This window comes from Pteropus vampyrus, unplaced genomic scaffold (genome assembly GCF_000151845.1).
Source record: "Pteropus vampyrus isolate Shadow unplaced genomic scaffold, Pvam_2.0 Scaffold72, whole genome shotgun sequence".
Taxonomy (NCBI): Eukaryota; Metazoa; Chordata; class Mammalia; order Chiroptera; family Pteropodidae; genus Pteropus; species Pteropus vampyrus.
Genome location: NW_011888853.1, coordinates 2176046 through 2195904, shown reverse-complemented (window position 1 = coordinate 2195904; position 19859 = coordinate 2176046). Strand labels below are relative to the sequence as shown.

General features: G+C 50.1%; 3 protein-coding genes across 4 annotated transcripts in view; 1 reads left to right on the top strand and 2 right to left on the bottom strand.

Moving 5' to 3' along the window:
• RECQL5 (RecQ like helicase 5) overlaps nucleotides 1-19859 on the top strand; it is a 34337-nt gene that overhangs the window by 4248 nt on the left and 10230 nt on the right. Inside the window, exons 6-8 of the mRNA XM_011361952.2 lie at nucleotides 137-248; nucleotides 1465-1627; nucleotides 6522-6601. Coding sequence (XP_011360254.1) covers nucleotides 137-248; nucleotides 1465-1627; nucleotides 6522-6601 — 355 coding nt within the window. The remainder of the gene's footprint in view (nucleotides 1-136; nucleotides 249-1464; nucleotides 1628-6521; nucleotides 6602-19859) is intronic.
• Nucleotides 8930-19859, bottom strand: part of SMIM6 (small integral membrane protein 6) — a 14310-nt gene continuing 3380 nt past the window's right edge. The window contains exons 1-2 of one of the 2 annotated variants that reach the window (XM_023531698.1): nucleotides 15548-15675; nucleotides 8930-9227 (exon numbers count right to left, since the gene is read on the bottom strand). In XM_023531698.1, the coding sequence (XP_023387466.1) occupies nucleotides 9036-9221 (186 nt within the window). In that variant the 5' untranslated portion in view covers nucleotides 9222-9227; nucleotides 15548-15675 and the 3' untranslated portion in view covers nucleotides 8930-9035. Of the gene's footprint in view, nucleotides 9228-15547; nucleotides 15676-19859 lie in introns of those variants that run through there. The other variant, XM_023531699.1, reaches the window with a different exon arrangement.
• Nucleotides 14512-19859, bottom strand: part of SMIM5 (small integral membrane protein 5) — an 8729-nt gene continuing 3381 nt past the window's right edge. The window contains exons 2-3 of the mRNA XM_011361950.2: nucleotides 15548-15708; nucleotides 14512-15112 (exon numbers count right to left, since the gene is read on the bottom strand). Coding sequence (XP_011360252.1) covers nucleotides 15003-15112; nucleotides 15548-15674 — 237 coding nt within the window. The 5' untranslated portion in view covers nucleotides 15675-15708 and the 3' untranslated portion in view covers nucleotides 14512-15002. The remainder of the gene's footprint in view (nucleotides 15113-15547; nucleotides 15709-19859) is intronic.

Here is a 19859-nt window from a genome sequence, read left to right as displayed (position 1 = left end):
CCCAAGGTCACACAGCTGATAAGTGATGGGTTTAGGGCATGTGTACAGTGCCCAACACAGTGTCAAACCCAAGGAAGGCCTAAGGGAGATCCAAGGGAAATATGAGTTCCCTTCCCCAACTTCCCCTCCTTTATAGGTCTGAAGGCTTCTGAAAGAACACTGGTGCAGAATGAGTGGATGGAGGAGAAGGTCCCTGTAATTGTTGCAACCATTAGTTTTGGGATGGGAGTGGACAAAGCCAATGTCAGGTGAGCTCTGGTTCTTTTCACCTTTCTGATCAGGGCCTGGCTCGGGGTGGGCTGCCTAGTGCTCTTGCCTGGAGGACCAGGTCCATGTCTCTTCCTAGGGCCAGCAGGGATGGAGGCACCAGCAGAGGGTCCCTGGTGCACAGCCCACATACTGACAGTTCCTGTGCAGCCTGGTCCCCGGTGACTGCACAACATAGTTCTGCTGTCCCCCAGGAAACGGGGCAGCATGCAGACCATCAGGCTTATCCATTAACATGGCCCCATCCACTCACATCTTAGCAGATGGACCCTGTGAGGGGGTGGATGAACTATCTTAAACTGTTCCCTGTGGGAAGTCAAAGGCAAAGAGCTTGTTCCCATCGTTCCTTGCTACTGGTTACTGACAGGCTGGAGGAGATGGGTACATCCCGGTCTCCTAGGCCCGCACTGGCAGCTGTTGGGAAGTCGTTTACCTCTAGCCACACCTGACCGTCTGGAGCCTGAAGCCCTTTGCTCTGATTAATACTACCAGTAAAGCCTTGTATGATTTATGGAGCACTTTTGTGTGCATGGTCTTAAGACTCACAATGACCCTGAGTTGGTCAGGGTGGGAATTAGGCTGTGTACTACATTTGAGAAAGCATGGACTTTGGAATCAGAGTTTGGACCCTGGGTTGGCTGTGTCTTGTAAGGGATCAACTTTGAAGTCAGACACACATAGGTTCAACCCTTGTTCTATTGTCCCCTTGTAATGTCACCTTGTAGAAATTTACCTATCTGAATTTCAAGTTCATAGTCTCTAAAATGGAGTTACCTCACATGGTGGTGACTAACAATTGAATGAGACAAATATATACACTGGCTAGTAGGTTTTTAAAAAATGTATCCCTTTACCTCTTCAAAAAGGTTATAAGGACTTTTTCAAGGTCGTGCAGTTCATAAGTGGCCTAATTTTTTTGTTTAAGTCCATTGGGCCTCCGACTATGAGTCTTTTTTGGTTTCTCATCTTCACTGGAATTGCCCCCTTAACTGCCATGGCTTCTACCCTGACCTGATCCATGGGAGGCCTGATGATGGACTGCAGGTGTCTCAGCCATACTTAACTCTGGGATCCTCTCTGCCTCCACCCGCTAGCCTCCCCACTCCTGGTCACTGTGGAGAGCCCACTGACTCAGAGTCACTCTTCCCTCCGGTCTTTTGCCACAGCTTATGCTGCTTGTCCCTTTGGATCCTACAGGTTTGTTGCCCACTGGAATATTGCCAAGTCTATGGCTGGGTACTACCAAGAGTCTGGCCGGGCAGGCAGGGATGGGAAGCCTTCCTGGTGCCGTCTCTATTACTCCAGGAACGACCGGGACCAAGTCAGCTTCCTGATCAGGAAGGAAGTAGCAAAACTCCAGGTGAGTCCTGGGCAGTTGTAGCCCTTTCTGTCTGAACCCACCACTCCCAATTTCACGCAGCTTATTTCTGGACTCTGATGGCGCTTCTATAAGCTAGAGAGTTGCTCCTGGGGCTAGAAGGTGTAGGAAAATGGGAATTGTGTGTTGGTGGATGGGCAGTTTGCAACAAGCTAGGTTAGAATTTTTTCTTTTTATTCTATTTTAGTCTTTTGCATGGGTGTTGTTTTACAAAGTCAAGGTCATTCTGGCTTGTTTTAATTAGTGTCATCATATAAGCATTTCTCCATATTGTTATAAGTTCTTTGTTTTTGTTTTTAGCTTTTTTTTTTTAATCGTTATACATTCTTTGTAGAAAGCCTAGAAACAGACCCAAGTATATAAGAGAACTTGGTGTATGATAGGTAGCATTATTAATCAACAGAAAAAGGATGAACTGTTGAATAATGGGTGCTGGAAAAAGATAAAATTAGATCCCTACCTCCCATACCATACATCTATGAATTACAGATGGATTAAAGACCTCAAAAACTGTAAAATTGGGGAGAAACGATATTATGGCCTAAGGAAGGGAAGAGTATGTCCAGATTTTAAAAGCAGAAACCATCAAGGAAGATATTATCTATTTGACTTAATTCAAACTAAAAATGTCTATATAATGAGAGACACCATAAACAAAGTGAAAAATGAGCCATTGTTGGGGAAGATATTTGCAATATACATAATTGACTGAATATGTAGAAAACTCCTACAGGTAAATAAGAAGCAAACAGCTACATAACAAAAAGTATGAATTTCCCAGGAGAGGAAACCAGACTAATAAATGTATGAAGTGTTGCTCAACGTTACTTAGGAATCAGAGAAATGCAAATTAGACAATGAGCTATAGTTTTATACTCATCAGATTGGCAAAAATGTAAATCATCTTTGTAATCATTGTTGGTGAGGATGCGGGGAAAGGGTAACTCGCAATGTGGTCAGGAATTTAAACCAGCATGACTGATTCGAAGAGAGACGAGGCAATTCGTATAAGTGGAGGGTACTGGTACTCTGTGATTCAGTAATTCCACTTCTAGATGGACAAGTTGTCAAATATATAAGGTTGCATGTGTACAAGGATGTACAGGGATGTTTGCTGGAACACCATAATAGTGAGATCGAACTCTTCCTCTGTAGGGTGTCGGATAAGTGAACAGTGGATTCGTCACACAGTGGAATGGTCTGGAATAGTTAAAAATGACCCAGTTAATCTACATGAATCTACATGTGGATAAATTTTCTCAAAGCATAATGTATGAAGTTGCAAAAGGCTACACGTAGACTTTTCCACAGAAGAAAGATTGAACACAAGTCCTTATTTCTGATCCCCACCAAAATGACAATGTGAGGACAAAAATCTATATAAACTCAAAAGGACAAGAACAGGAGAGAAGATACCAGGAGGTAGAAATGACAACAAATGTCTGCTTAGAAAATCTCAAAGACTGCTAGAAATCTACTAGAATTCATAAGAAAACCTGGCAAGGTGGCTGAATGTAAGAGAGATTTTTTTTAAAACAGTAATTTTTCTCTGCATTACCGTTAACACCTAGGAATGGAAATGAAAAGATATTTAATTTGCAAGAACAAAACTTATAAAATACCTGGAAGCAAATGTTATAGACTAGTAACGAGAGACTTTCAAAGCTCCCCAGTTGATTTTAATAGGCAGCCAAGGATAAGAACCACTGATTTAGCTGAAGAAAACTCACATCTCATTGAAAGCAAACAGGCTCTGAATAGGTTCAAAGAGAAGATATAAAACTGTCAGTTCTCAAAGTTAGTATAAATATCTAATGAAGTTCCATTTGAGATCCCAAAAGGCTTTTATTAGAAAGTGGAATCTTAGATTTCTGTGCTAGAATAAGAACCCAAGAACAGCTAGGAAAAATTTGAAAAAGGAGAATGGTGACAGGGACGCGCTTAACCCTATATCAGAACGTGCGGTAATGCAACTGTCATCAAATCCACAGAATACAGTAGCATCAGTGAAACAGATGAGAAGATTAGGAATAAGTCCTAGAATATGTGAGAATTTATTTCATGAAGCTGATAGTTGAGTTTAATGGAAAAAGTAGATTGTCTAATAGGTGGTGCCGACATATGGGCTGTCCTTCTGGAATAAAAGGGCCCCATTTAACACCTAATTTAAGAGATAGGGTAAGAACCTACATGTAAAAATCAAATAAAAAATATATTTGAATATATACAAAAAATTCTTAAATTTCTTTAAATTCTGAACCTATGAAAAAAATTTATGTGCAAAAGATACCATAAACAAAGTCAATAGCTAAATGATAGATCTGGAAAAATATTTAATGTGGAAGGCAAATAAAAGGTTAAAGTTGACAACAGAGAGCTTTCATCCACTGATACAAAACACAGGATATGAAAAGCAAAGGACATGAAAAGCAAGTTCTTGGAAAAGCTCATCCAAAGGTGTTCGCATTCAATAGTAATCAAATAAATGCACATTAAAGAAACATGATTCGACACACATGTAAAAGAGCTCTAACACCTGTTGTTTGTGAGCGTGTGTAAGAGACAGTGCCTGCACTTTGCCAAGAGAAAGATGAGATGTTACAGTCTTTTTTGGGAGAAGTAATCTAGCAATACCTAGTAAACTATAAAATGGCCCTTGACCTAGATCTCCTATTTCCCTGTCTCATGAAATGAAAGTGCCAGTGCATAAGCTCATGTGCTCGAGGGGCCTGTAGGGCAGAATCGTTCATGAGGACAGAAAATGGAAAACAAACTATCAGCAATGAGGGCTGAAGAAATTATAGTTCATACTCACCATGGGGTAATAGGCATAGCTGAGGGCCCAGGAAAGCTCCTGTCTCGTTTTTAAAAAAAATCATATTGATCACTCTTCAACAGTATAGGTCAGCTCATTCTCTACCTGCTCTATGGAAATGTAAGTTCCAGGAGAGCAGAGACCTTCCATTTCCTGTGTATCTGTAATGCCTAGATCAGTGCTGGGAACACAGTAAGTGCTTAATACACGTTTACTGAATAAATCAATGAATGGGGAGAGAAGGTGAATGCATGTAGGGATTGGGGATGAAGGGGCCTTGCGTGGACTAAGAACGATCATTTGCCATGAACTAAGGGGGTGTGATTAACTTATCTCTTATCTCAAATTCACATTAGACAAGGAAAAGATTTTGGTGATTGAGTATAAGTATTTATTTAAAGCTTACTAACACAACGAATTATAAGCATTCACACCGGGCTCATCATTGTGACCTTCGAGATCATTTGAGATAAAGAGGAGGTCCAGAAAGCTTCCGGAGAGGTGATACATGAAGGACTGGGAGCCAGAAAAGCATCCGTTTTCTCCATCGTAATAGCAGAAACGAGACAGCAATGAAACAAGTGCCTTAAAATTCCAAATAAACTAGAATCTCCAGTCTAGAATTTTCTACCCAGCCAACCAATTAAGTGTGAATGTAGATAAAGACATTTTCAGACACAAGGTTTCAAACAACTTTCTCACATTGAAAAGCTAGCTGCTAAAGAATGTTCTCTTTGTTCTCCTACAGATTGGTAGTTACAAAATAGTCACAGGGAGGTGAAGTAAAGCAGAAGGAATATAGTCAAATAACATTCTAGTAACTGTATGGTGCCAGGTGGGTACCAGACTTATTGGGGGGATCACTTTGTAAATTATATATAAATTTCTAACCACTATACTGTATGCCTGAAACTAATAAAATATAATATTGAATGTCAGCTCCAATTGAAAAATTAAAAATAAAAAAAAAAAAAGATGTTCTCCACTGCGGAGGCAGTAAACTGAGAAAGGGAATGTGGACCCTGCCCCAGGAACATATGGAAGGGTGGTCCCAGAGAGCCACCTGTGCACCAGGCCTAGAGAACAGTGGTCCAGGACTCAAACCGGGGGGGCAGAGGCTCCAGGAAGGAAGTTTTCAAAGACAGAAGTGGAACCTGCCATCTTTGGCCCCTAATAAAATGAGTTTTTATGATGTCAGAACATTTGAGGGTGAATTAGTGACACACTGAAGTCTAAGTAAATGAGAAAACGAGGCAGCTATTAATTTCAGGGGAAACAAAGTTGTAGAAGGATATGTGATCATGGGAAATGTAAAAATGTAATCACGTGCTTTAGCTCTGAACAGTATTGACATAGTCATAATAAGGAACATTATGATTTAACAGGAAGAAATTGTGGTATAAACATATAGGGAGAATGGGGGTAGAGGAAGTATGTGTGTATCTCTGTGCGTTTGGGAGGTGAGGATGATTCACCTTCCAGAAGCAGGAAGTTAATAGATAATGTTTCAGATACCAGTGTCTTTTGTATCTTTACTTTTCTGTATATATATTTTTTTAATTTCACAACTTTTTAAAAGGAACATTTGACACATAGGCATGTAGTACGTAAAGACAACACATAATCCCAACACTCAGAAGTAATTGCTGTTGACATTTTAGTATGCAGTATATCCTTCCATACGCACAGAGGTACATATGTTCCCACATACCTAAGTACACGTACTCATGCTTGTATTTACTACTGTTAAATTAGATCATATTACACAGTAGTTCCCAGATGCCAGTTCATGGGCCTTTGCATGAGAATCACCTGAACAGCTTTTTGAAAATATCAACTCTCAGAAGCTCCAGTTCCAGAAAGTTCAGTTCAGTAGTCTGAGAGTGGGCCCTATGTTACTCTTTTAAAGTTACTCAGGTGATTCTGATGCATGATCAGGTTTGGAGACACTGTTTCATAAGTGGCTTTCTGAATGTGATTTGATCTCCTTCATCAATTTTTAGGTTACAAGGTGGTCCAACTATGTAGGACTTTTGCTAAATGGTCATTTCTTGTCTCCAGGAAAAGAGAGGGAACAAAGCATCTGATAAATCTGCCTTCTTGGCCTTTGATGCCTTGGTGACCTTCTGTGAAGAATTGGGGTGAGTTATTTCATGAGTTTCTGGAACAGAGTGTTAGTGAGATCTTTTCTTCCTGCAGCATCCACTAGTTAACCAGCTAATGTGGGGGCAACCCTTGGGCCAATGGCTTTCATGCCGAAAGCCATTGTGTGGGGCATTTCCTGTCAGGCAGCCTCTTCTGTGGAAGGCCCCCAGCAACTCTGGTGGTACGAGGACTCATTGAATATTTTGGGTGGTCGTCCATCCACTCTACTTCACTGCCTTCTGGAATGGCTGGCCCCATAAGTGACTCAGGCCTGAGTCATATGACCAGTTCTGAGCCATTGGCATTGTGGTCATCGCATGCCACTGAGCTGGACCACTGGCTTCACTTGAGTAATAGCGACTTATCCAGAAGCCAAACAGAGGCGTGCGACCCAGCTTATCTCTTGGCGGGGTTGGGAAATATGCTTGGAGAGAAGTCAGCTTTTCTAACATAACACCAGCCTGCCCACTTGGAACCCACTTATCTATTTTATCTGCATCTGCTGGTATAGTCGGGGCCCTGAAAAAGCCTGATAGCTGCAGTGACAAGCAGGCTGTGGCAGGGTGGGGTCTGGGCATGAGCAGCTGTGAGTACACCGTGTGAGGGACATCCAGGAAGCCTCTGGGCAAGCTGGGAGCACTTTGTACTTGTGTAGCCTTTTGATCTGCAAAGCTCTTTGATTCCTCTGCTCTCATTGGCCAGATCTCGTTGGACAGCCCTGTCGGATAGATGAGGCAGAATTGATTGCTTTAGACTTAGAGATGAACAGACCGAGGTCCAGAGAGGTCATGGTCACAAAGCTCATAGTAGACAGAAGCCGCTAAGCCCAGATCTCCCATTATTCAGTGCCATGCACATTTTCATATGTATGTGCCATCTTGGTTTTTGCACAACCAGGTCCTTGAAGCGTGAAGCTCATTACACATGAGGTACTGGTGTCCGGCAGACGTCGGGACTCTTTTCTGCAAATCAGGGAGGAGCTTATTTGGGCCCTGTGTTTTGATTCCCACCCCCAGGTGGCACCCAGACTGAAGCCCTTTCCTTCTCCAGGCAGCCATCCCTCATTTGGCCATGCCGAGCAGAGGCGGTTGGCTGCAGGGCCTGGACCGTCCTGTCCCCGACACCACTCAGCCGTTTCGAACAGAGCCTTTTTCAGGCACTGGTACAGGGAGGTGCTCAATTAGGTCTTCTTAGGCTCCTTGAGCAAAGCACTCATAATGAAAGGGCCAAGTGTCCTTGCTAATTGTAATAGTCCCCTCTGCTGGAAATAACCTTGGCTGGGTTCTTGTCCCGGATGAGTCTGAGGCTCTGTAGGGCTGTCCGGAGATTTAGCCCTGCCATATCCCAAGAGGCTAGGCCTTCCCAGGGGCCTCTGCCTGTTTTGCTCCTGTCTCATGCCAGGGAGCTGGAACTTCTTAGTGTTGGGGGGTCCAGGCATCAGACTTTCTGCCGCCCTTTGTGCAGCCTCATCTCTTCTATCTCATTTGCTACTTTTGAGGGTCCCAGTGTCTAGGACTTCCAGGCCCTGGAATGAAATAAACGCTGCTGATGTGACTGGATTTGAAATTGCTCTTTGGACATTCCTTTGTTGTATAAATGGTGTACAGTGTGAGGAAAAGGCCACTTCCCCTCCAGATACTTGCCCCTTTTCAAAGAATAGTCCTGGTTTGAGGTTGAAGTTGAAGCAGCTGTTTGCTAAGGGAGGGGACCTGGCAGCGAGGGCCAGGCCAGTGTGGTGACTTTGGCAGAGGCGGATACATTTCTACAAAGACAGCATTGTAGGAGCTGGGGTGCATGGGGGCTGTGGGACCCTGTGAGGGCTACCTGGGCATCTCTGGGACCAACGGAAAAGATACTTGTGTCAGATGCATGAGGCCAGGGTGGGGCGCCAGCGAGTTTCCTCTCTTCTCTGCATACAGCTACTTCCTCTGAGTGATAGTCACGAAGAGCACTTGATTATTCATGACAGGGCTCTTTATCCTTTAGTGTCAAAAGGAATAGTAATTAGGTTTCAAGCAGCCTCTGGCCTGGAGGCCTCAGCACCTAGTTTGAGATGGAAGAACAGCTCCATGTTTTGGTCTAGATTGAACTGGGCTCTGTCATCTCTTGGGCTCACTGTGTGAGGGAGCCACTGGCCCTGCATCTTTCTGTTTATCCATTCGCTTGCTCATTTGTTCATTCATTCATTTTTTTCAACCAGCAAATATTGGTTGATACTGACTCTGTGCTAGGTACAGTGGTCGTGGTGGATACAGGGGCGAACACGAAAGGACCCATCCCCTGCTTTTATGGTACTTGGTCCAGTGGGGAAGACAAACACATCGTAAAATCATAAAAAAAATTTTAATTCCAAACTGTTAAAAGGAAAGGCATGTGGTGTTTTGAGAGTGTGTAACAGGGGGCTCCTTTCTTGGCCCCCTGAGAGTCAGGTCATGACTCTTCATACTTGTGAGTCACCTCAGGTGGAGAGAGTATACCAAATATAGTAGCAAACAAGGTGAGAAACAGGACCACGATGACGAATAAGCTGATCACTGCCAGGCCCCCAAGGTCCCAGGGCCTCTGCCAGAACTCATCATTCCAGATGCGCCACGGTTTTGTTATCAGTGAGTCCATGTGAACCTAGAAAAGGGGACAGGCTCTGAGTGCGGGGGTCTCTCCAAGGCCCTGGCCCAGGTGTTACTCTCCTTCCTCCTCCTCCAAGTTCACCCTCTGGAGCAATCTCAGGGGACAGCCGGCCCACCCCCGCAGCTAGTAGACACTGAAGTGATGGTGGGTCTTTGGGCTCGATGCCTCCAGCAAGCAACGAATGGACTTTCCTCCTCTGCAGAGACAGGAGCAAGGACTTGGGTTCTTCCTGGAGGCTACGTCTGGCTTCTCCACTCCTTTCCTTAGCAGCCCTGTTGTGAGCACAGACTTCCTCTCCTATCCCTGAGACCTGCTTAGCTAGAATCTAAAAAGCACTGCTCTCGATCCTTCCTATTTTTCCTGTCTCAATTGCCAAACATTTGGGAAACATTTTGAGAGACAAGCATAGTTGCAGCGGAGTGGGCAGACTGAAGCTGAGACCTCAGTAAACTTCCTTAGAGGCAGCTGAAAACAGGACTGATCTTCTAGAAACACAGTCAAGAGCAGCAGGCTGCAAGCCTGTAGCCACTTGAAGAGGAAGGAGGCAGTTGTTACCTGATTCAGTTTCCTAAGAGAGGGCAGATGAGGGTAAGCTGTCAGCCCCACACTTTGGGGGCCTGAACCAGAGGCTAGCAGGTGACCAGAGTTGCACTTTGACTCAAAGAAGCAACTGTTGGAGGAAAAGGTATTCTCATTACCAAGTGGCCCTGACCAGAGTTCATTGTTGTCACCAGAGCAAACAAAGATGGGCTAGGGCCCATTGCCTAGCAACCCTTGGGCCTTTTCTGCCTTTCAGACTTAACACTCCGCTGTGTTCTGCCCTTTTGTGATGTTCATTTCAGGGAGCTGCTTGAGGTACGTGTGTTGAGGTGTCCTCACTAAGAGAAGTCAGACTTGGGGGGTGGGTAGGGGAAGAGACAGGCCATCTCTCTGCCTCACCTATGGCTAAGTCCTCCCTCTACTGTCCCTTTAGATGACCTTTTGAGTAAAAGGCCCTGCCCTGAGCTCAGGAAGCCCTGGGCCAGACCTGCAGCACAGGCTGCTCCCTTGCTGTGTGCGTGGTGAATGATTAACCGCAGCTCCCGCCGGCCCCTCCTGAGCTAGTTTCTGGGTGGATGTGTTTATCACCATGGAGGCCCAGGTTTCCTGTGGAGACATAACTTCTCCCTTGGGGCCTTTGTCTGCCTCTCAGGCACGGCCTCAGCGGCTTCCCGTGGTTGGTTCCTACCCACTGGTGTGATAGGAAGTGGGAATGGAGTGATGCCCTGGCACGTGAAACCTGGTAGCCACCATCCTCTCCTTTATGAGACAGAATTCAGATGCCAGCTGTGGCCAGGAACTGCGCCAGGCATGCCGTCCAGTTGTGAACCATGATAGGCAGACCCCGCCCTCCCAGAGCCTACATTCCAGCGCACTGGTCCTCAGCCCAGCTTGCAGAATCATCTAGGAGTTTTTCCAAACGCCTGTGCCCAGGCCTCACTTCCTACCACTTATATCAGTCTCAGGACACGTCAGAGCCCCGTGCTTTGTAAATCTCGCCAGGCGATTCTCATGGGCAGCCAGGTGGGAGGAGACCGGTGATGAGCAAGCTCGGCAAAGTCGTTCTTAACCATCACCGGCTTCGTTGACCCCTGGCCTACCTGATGCTTCACATTTCCTTCTGTAAAGCCCCCTGACTAATGCCCTGGGCCTGCCGAGTGCTCCCAGCCAGTGGGCTGGTCTCTAGCACACCCTTGTACTTCTGCTCCATCAGTTAAGTTGGATGCCTAGCAAGAGTAAGCTGTTTGTGGCAGTTATTATAATTACATAATAAAATGAAGCAACAAGAATAGCTACAACCCCAGTTTTGCAGTTGGGGGTGCAGAGGTTGAGCAACTTACCCGTGGTCATGCAGCTAAGAAGTTAACTGCATTGGGATTTGAACCCAGCTGTTCAGCTCAGCTGCACAGAGTCTGAGTTCTGAAGCTGCATTGTATCTCAGAGTGAGTAGAGAGACAGTTGTTTCTCTAAATACCTATCTGACCACTTAGGAATGATTTGGGAATCACAAGTAATATTCTCGTTAAGATATTATTTTGTCATAAACAACTATAAACATTTTATCAAAACCGAGAAGGATTTCACACTCAGATTTCTTTATAGATGCTTTCAAGTTCTTGCTCTGCTATAAAGAAGCCAAAATTAACAAATAGACAGTACAGGAACTCTGGTCAGCAAACCCACACTCAAAGACAAGACCCTGGCCCTACCTCAAAAAGGCTGGCTGAGGGAGGTGCGTGTGTATGTTTCAGTTTAGAATGAGGTGTTTAGAGAGTGCACGTGTTGTATACAGAAACGTTGCTTAAACTTTTTCAATTAATTGCTGGCCCTGATCAGAAAATTCTACTGAAATGATCACCATGGAGAGAAATACGATGGGAGGAGGCAGAGAGGGCTGTTGGTGCATCTGGCAGAGCCTGGCCTGGGCCGCGAGTACTCTCCTGGACAGGAAGACGACGGAAGAACTAAAATTAGGAGTCAGGGTTCCATGGCAGGCAGCAGGTCCCAAGGAGAGTGAGGAAACTATTTTTAAGGACAAAATTAGTCCTCAGTTTTTTATGATCTGGAATTGGTATTATCTGTAAGCAGATATGTTGGTTGTTGCGAAGACTTTTATATTGTAGATTGCTTTCAAATGTTAATGTTCGAGAAAACAGATTTAGGAGAAAACCATTTTGTATGTTCTCTGCCAAGTTTTGCCAATGAGATTCTTGCACCGGTGGCCTCTCTGGTGTCTGATAAGGTGTAATATGCAGAAAGTAAAATGCACAGATCTTAAGTGCAGAGCGACACCTTTTTGAGGAACTGAGAAACCACTGTGTGGTGGCACAGAGGCCACAGTTGGTGTGGGGGCGGCATCAAGAGACTGGCGAGGCTGCTGCTGCAGTGACCGCAGGCAAACACTGAGGGCGGCTTGGTCCTGGCTGCGTGGCAGGGGACTGGGGAAGTGTGGTGTCCAGAGTCAGCCAGACGTTCTCTGGGCCCAAGACAGCCCGACAGTCGTCCTTTCCGTGGCCACCACCTTTCTTGCTGTGCCTCTCTGTTTATTCTTTCCCACAATGGAGGAATTGCTGCCCCTCTCCATGCCACATCTTCCCCAGAGAAGACCCATGGCGGGAGCTGCCTCTGCTGGGAGTGTGCCAGGCTGCAGTGGTGCCAGAGCAGATCTGCTTGGTTGAGCTGAGTGGCAGCGAAGCCTGTCCAGGACTTGGCCCAACAGCTAGAGAAGCCATTGGTGGCAGGGTTCAGTGTGTGCCAGTTTACCAAGGAGTGGGGAGGAGTCAACCCTCCGAGGCAGGGACAGCATCTTATTTGGACCTCAGCAGTTAGGTATTACCCGGCCTAGAGAAGGAAAATGCAAATAAACCGGCCAGTCAGCCTGTCGGTGCCCAGGGCTGTCCATGGTCTCCACCTCTTGGCAGCCGGACCAGGAAGCCAGAATCTTTTCTAGCGAAGAGGCTCAGGCTCAGCCACCCCTGGGAGGGGACATTCTTGATGCCGATGGAAATTTGCTTAAAGAAAAGTCACAGGGGATTGGGGTGTCATGCTGTTGGAGCAGCTCCTGAACCCAGGGCTTACCAGAGACCCTCCAGCTGTGGTCCAGGGACTGAAGAAGGCAGGGCTTCCCATCAGGTCCTTCCCACCTTCCCTGTGTTTTCCTCCTGGGAAGGAGACCTAGTTGGGCCCCGCCCGCTCACAGGGAGTTATTTTGAGTCTGTTTAGGGTGTGGGTATTTGGGACATAGGGCTGGTTGATGGGGGGTGATGGAATCCACTGTAGCTGGAGGCCTCGGGGCCCTGGGTGTGGCAAGCAGGGGCTCTGCAGCCAGCCAGCTGGGCCCAGAGGCTGGCTCTGCCACTTTTCGCTGATTGAACTTGGACAAGTCACCTAGTGTCACTAAGGTTCAATTCCTCATCTTTAAAATGGGGGTAATAATGGTATCTACAGCATCGACGTTGTTGTGATGATTAAGTGAATTTATCTGCGTCGAAATTCTTAAGACAATGCCTGCCCTTGAAGGAGCTTGTCATCACCATCACCATCACCATCATCATCATCATTATTATTATTATTCTGAATCCCATTCGTTGGTTGCGGAGGGGGGCTGGAAGGCACAGACAGACTCTTGGATTTCTTTTATTTTGTATGGAAGCACTTCCTCTCTGGGTCTTCAACCCAAACCAAACCCGTCAGACAAGTCCATGGGCACAAGGAACTGAAACCAGCTAGAGTGAGAGCATCTCCCGCTTGCATGCCAGCTGGAGGGGGCCAGTGGCAGGGCTGGCATCCCCTCCCCACTCCCTGTGTTCTGGAGGGATGGGGTTCTGTCCTCAGGCAGCCAGAGCATGGGCTGCCCAGGCCAAGATGACAGGCATATAAAAAAGTCAGACTTCATGGCTCTGGGGGACCAGTGGGGAAGGAGCGGAGGGGTACCATGGAGCCTCTGCTTGCCCTACCATCGTTCCTGGGTTCAGAGCTCTACCTGGAAAAGTCTCTGCAAGACGAATAAATCAAAGGGAGGGAGGCAGGGCAGTGTCGCGTTTCAGCAGGACCAGCCCGTGCACTGCTCTGGATCGGCCCCTCGTTCGAATGGGTAACTCACGTTCGCAGAGCTCTCGGGCTCTGCCTGGCACTGTGCCAAGTGCCCAGCCTTGGTCATGTCAGTGGATCCATGTGCGCCTCCCCCAGGAGGCAGTTACCGGGATTAGCCCACTTTACAGGGAAGAAACATGGCTCCAGAGGTCAAGTCACTAATCTATAGTTACACAGCTGGGGGCGAGGGGGGCAAGGCTTTGGACCCAGACAGTCTGGCACACACACGGGGAAAGGGCGAAGGGGTCGGAGCAGTACTAGGGGCCTGACCTCTCGTCTTTTACCCCAGAAGTTTGGGAAGACCCAGGGGCCTGAGCCTGCTAGCATGGGATGTACAGGGTGAAGTTAATCATGGCAATGGAAACTGTTAAGTGGCACTTCTGAGCCAGCACCTGCCTGGGGTACACACAGCCTCCATCGCTGCAGCGCGGGCGTCTGGGAGCCAGAGCTGGCTAGCAACTAGTGCGTGACAGGAATTTCTCTGCCCCCCCTGCGCTGGTCCCATGGCATTCCCTCCTGTGTGGCATTCTCGCCTGTGTGTTTCTCCAGCTTTTGTGGGCACAGGGAGAGCAGAGGCCTGAAAGGACAGTCACTGGCCACACCCCTGGAATTCTGGCACAAGAGCCCAGCCTGGGGAGTCTGGCACTGCAGAAACATAACCAAAAAGCTTTTACTGGGGAAAAAGCAGGCAGATACTGGACATGCCCCCTCTCTGGCAGGGAGCTTGGGATTCAGTAGCTGTCGCACAAAGTCCCTCTCATTGGCCGGCTCCTCTTCGGTGTGGGTCAGCATGACCCCGAGGGCCGGCTCCCCACAGATGTGGGCTGTTCCCCATCGAGGTTTGGGGACCCTACTTCTGTGTTTTGTTACAAAGTGCAGGTAGGCCAAGAACCCTGGCGGTTTACTGGGTCCTTGAGACGGTCAGCTCCACATTGGCACTGTGTTCATTGGCAGGTGGCGGTCTTGCGGCCATGACAGTCCTTATGTCCCTGATAAGCCTCCAGGTATCGGTATCTGGTTCCTGGGCAGGGCCAGAGCTGGGAGAGTGGATCTTGGTCTTGAGGGGTGACGGCTGCAGGGCTGGGCTGACACCTGGGCCATGGGTCCGGCAATCTCCTCTCCTCGGTCATCCATCCCTCACGGTGGGGTCATGGGCCGAACTTGGGCCTTCCTGCCTCGTGGCTTAGGGCAGCAGCAGTGAGTGCAGCAGCTGCTACAGGCTATCAGCAGCAGCAGCACAACGGCGGCTGGAGGATTGGGGGAGAGAGGCAGAAGGCACTGGAAACTCCGAGATGGGAAGACAAAGAACGCCCACCTCCTTCCAGAGAAGCCCCTCTGGAGGCTGGAGTGGGGAGGGCCTTTGCCCAAAGGTCTGGCTCCCTGATTGGAAGTGCCCGGGGGTCTGATGAGAGGTCTTGACCGTCCCCTTGCCGGCCACCAGGGCCTGACCTCCTCCATTTTCTACCTTCCCCGCCTCCCAGAGCTCTGCCCCCTTCATCCTCGGGTTGGGGGTGCTGGGGTGCCTCTGGTTCCCAGGACTACCCACCCCTGCACTTGAGCAGCATGTCAAAGGACTAGGAGAAATCCCTTGGTTCCCCACAAAGGACACCTGCTTCTCTTCTGCCTGGGGACACCAAGGAAGAGCCATGGGCAGTGAGGAAAATCTGAGAGCCCCAACTGACCTGTGAAAAGGAGGATGACCGAGAAGGCCACGATCTCCACGGGCTCGGCCTGGGGCAGCCTCTGCAGCTTGAGCAGCAGCCTGTCACCCACTAGGCTCATCTCCTGCACAAAGTTGGTGGCTGCCATGCTGAGCCCGGTTCCCGCTGGGGTTCCTGCCGGTCTGTGCCAGACAGAGAGAGGACCTGAGTCCCACTGGGCTGGCTCCGGAGAATCCGCCCTCTCATTCACCTGCAGCCCGCAGAACGAGTTTGTCAGGTCTCACCCATCACACCCCTAGTGACTCCTGAGGGAGAAAGGGAGCCAGTGGGGCCCCCTCTGCTCAGTGGTGGTCCCCAGCCCCCACCCAGCTGTCACTGCCCAGGCCGAGAAAAGCTGGTGATGACAGTGAGCCTGAGAGCCTGCTGTGGGGGGGCTGCTCAGCAGAGCTGGGCACTGAGGAGGCTGCCAGCCAGCCAAGGTTGGCCAGCATTTCTGACTGCAAGGTGGGGTGACTTCATTTACATTCCCTTGTTTCAGACACCAATCCTAGGTTTCCCCAGGGTGCCTCAGACTGGTACAGCTCCCCTGGTAGATCCTGGGTCATCCAGGACTTGGGACGCCTGCCCAGGTTCCCCAGCAGGGAGACTAGGCCTCAGGAGTTCAGCCTGGTGCTCTCGCCTTTTATCGTATGTGAGAGCAGAAGGGTCGGGGTCTCCCAAGAACAGGCTCTGGGGGGCTTCTCGCCAGGGTCAGCTATAGCCGACAACTGATTGGGGGAGATGGTCTGAGTCCCCTGAGGCCCCCTACCTCTCCCATCAGCCCAGGTTCTTTGCTCATACGGAGTTCTCCTGTGAGGAAGAAGAGGTGACACTGTGTCCCTTCAGTTTTTCCCGAGGGGTCCTCCCTCAGGATGGGATCAGGTGTCCCAGGGAGCAGTCTAGCCAGCACCTCCCTTCCCCGCTGGCTCAGACCTGCTCCTGTGGCCCGACCAAGAGAGGCCCCTCCGCTTCTGCACCTGCCCCAGGTGTGTGGCAACTCAGCCCTCCAGGCCCCATGACCCAGAGCCTCTTCCGGTCTGGAGAGCCTGGGGGGCCGAGGCTGTGAGTCGGCGTGCTGTGTGGCGGAGCTTCTTTCCCATTCCGCCTCACCTGTGGGCACAGGGAGCCAACACCTCTTTAGAGAGGGACCAGGGACAGCCTTGTGCCAGCCCAGCCTGAACCTGTTCACCAAGGCAGCCCTGATCCAAGGGAGGCTGACAGGTGGTCAGGGGCGTTTGCCAGACCTTAGGCTCTAGTTACTGCCGCCCTGTCCCCGGACTCAGCCAGGTGGTTCTCCCGAGATGGCTGTGGCCTGTGTAGCCGGTCACACCCAGCGCCGCCACAGCATAGCTGCCTTAGAACCACCCCGAAGGTCATCTGCTTGCGCCCTCGACCCTGCACTTGGCCCTTGCCCTCCCTGTGATACGCAGTCTTTGCTTGGACCCCTCTGGGTGAAGTGGGAGCCCCAGTTGCTACCACAGCCCACCCCGTCCCTTCTTGGGGCAGCTTTGATCCTCAGAAGGTGGGGCTTCCTGCTGACCCCATTGGTCCCACCTGTGGCCACACAGGACACCTCTGCCCTCTTCTGCCCCTCAGTCCTTCAGGACCTGGAAGGCAGCTGGCGCGTGCCTCCTGCATCTCTTTCTTCACAAAGTGATCTCTGGTAGTTTGTCAGCTGCTCCTCTTAGAGCATTTGAATCATCCTAGATTTGAATGCCGCCTCTTCTCTTCCTGCTTTGGTGACTGGATGAGTCACTTCATTTCTGAGTTTCTCTCCTCGTTTTACGTGAAGATAAGATGCCTGTGTTCCAAGGCTGTTGGGATTGACTGCCTGGCAGCGCAGCTCCTGGCACAGGGAGGCATCCAGCACATGTGATTCTCCTCTGGCCAGGATCTGGCCAGTGGAGAGCCGAGGCAGCCTTTGGGGACAGTTCTGCCTCCTTGTACACTGTCAGTGACCCTTCCCAAACACCTCTGGGGAGTTTCATCTGTGTCCTTCATTCTAGGATGTTTGTGGCATGCGAGGTGAAGGAAAGCGGGGCAAGCTGGAATGGGGAGCTGTTTTTAAGTGATGATGGGGTAGCAGGCAGTGACGATTCCATGGAAAATTAGACGGTTTCCTATCAAAAGTGGGAGGCTTCTGGAGTTAGTCTCTTAGCTTCTCTCCTGCCCCATTGCGGGGTCAGCACATTTCCGTGGAGGAGCTTGGGATCCCAGTTTTCAAGTGTACTGGGACTCAGAATCCTAGAATGCCAACCTCCTTCCTTTTACAAATGGGAAACAGACCTTAGAGAGGAAGTGCCTTCTCTGATGACAGGTGCCTGGCCAGCACTCTCCCTGCTGCCCTGCACTGTCTCTCGATGGAGTCCGTCTCCAGCAGCCTCTTCTTTGACTGCAAGATAAGTAGCCGAGGAGCAGACCACCGAGGGCCTCGTCTGTGCGGTGGGCTCCGATCGGCCCTGGGCCCCAGAGCCCTCTGGAGGCGGCAGGCTCTGCATGAGCAGCCCCAGCGCACCCTCGTGAGCCTGGGGCGCTGCTCTCATCAGGCCTGAGGAACAGAGCTTGCGTGTCTGTCTGTCTCAGGTCCACCAAATTCTTTCTGGATCATAGGACCCCACTCCCGTGGTCCCACCAGACTTCCTCCCATTGACCAGTGGAGGAGGCTTGCACGAAAAGGGTGGGCCCCGCCCTCGTTCTGGAGTCTGTGGGCTTCCCTGCTCCCCAGATTCCCAGGTGGACGGAAGCCCACGCACTGGTCTCATTTCTGGGGGACAGTCGGCACGGGGCTGAGGAGCAGGGCTGCTTCTCTCCCCAACCTCTTCATCTACGCTTGGTCTGGCTTTTTCAGCCTGGTTGGCCCCGTGCCTGCATTGCCTAATGTAGCCATCAGAGACACTCCTTAAAAGAGCTTTTTCACTTATGCTCCCACGCCCAAAGACCCAAGAGGGATTGCCGGGGGTGTGGTGTGGAGACACCGCCCCGCCCCCCCCCCAGCATCAGTCTGAGGGGCTGATCTCCAGAGCTGGGCGGGGGGGAGGTTGCCCAGGTTGACCTGAAGCAGAAGTGCAGGCAGGAAATGTGGGATTTGTTGATCAGAAGCTTTAGCTCTAAAGTCAGCTGTCCTGCACGGGCTGTGACATCAGAAAGCTGCCACCTCCTGCCCAGAGGACCTGGGCCCACTCTGGGAAGACTGTCAGCCCACACCAGCAGGGGGCCATGGGTGCAGATGGCAGCATGGCTTTGCACAAGAGGGCCTTGGGAGACCTGAGTTAGCCAGCTGCACCCAGCCCTGGGGTCTGATCCAGGGCTGCTCACCGGATCCCGTCTGTACCAGAAACGGGAGCGGGGCCGCTGGACACTGCCGTTCTGCCCCAAAGATTGAAGACAAGCCCCCTTGGCTTTTCAGTTGATGTTTTGTCCTTTCCAGCCCTGGATGGAGCGTAGGGAGCCTTAGTGGGGACCATAGGGAAGCTGGAGGGGCCTCTTTTTCCCTAACGGGAGGAGGCACATTCCAGCAGGTCTCAGGCGGTCTTCCCAGTGGGCTATTTAAAGCAAGGCCAAGGGGGTATGTGACGCTTGGTGCCCAATATAGCCAGCAGCTGTCAGGTGACCATGTGGCTTGTGCCCCTCAGTTGCTTTGTAGGGAGCCCTAAGTGTTTCCGGCTGTGGCCTGGGGACAGTGGGTGCTCTGGGGCTGGCTGCTCCCTTGGACCTTCCCGGGTTTGGAGGGAGGAAGGCAGAGGTCTGGTGGGGCTAGTGAGAATCCTCTGTTCTTCCTTCTTTCCATCTCAGGTCCACCGGACTCTTTCCAAAACTGTACCTTCTGCCTGTGAACCAGGGAACCCAACCCCATGCTCGGTCGTGTCATTGGAAGCAGCCAGAGCAAGTGGTGGCTTCCCTTGGCTCCAAGAAGGGGGAAAAATAGCCTTGGCTGCCCGTGGGGCCCTTTTCAGAGGGTGCTCCTGGCTGGCGTGGCAGTGAGTGGAGGGGGAAAGCGAGCAGGGCAGAGAGGAAAGCTGGCACAGCTGGAGGAAACATTTCTGTGTGTGGCATCTCCTGGCACAGAGAACCTTGCGACAGAGCAGACAGGCATCCTGGAGGCTAGACAGCTGCCACTTGGTACTGAAGCTTCCCTGTTTCCTCCTTGCAAAACTGATACTCCAGCTCCCCCGGCGGAGCGGGTGGGTGTTTGTGACCGATAAGCTAAGCCAGTGTGTCCAGTGTGTCGATAGCTCAGGGCCCCCACGGCTTCTTGCTCTGTCCCTGTTGTTTTGTCAGGGTGGTTTTCAGCCAC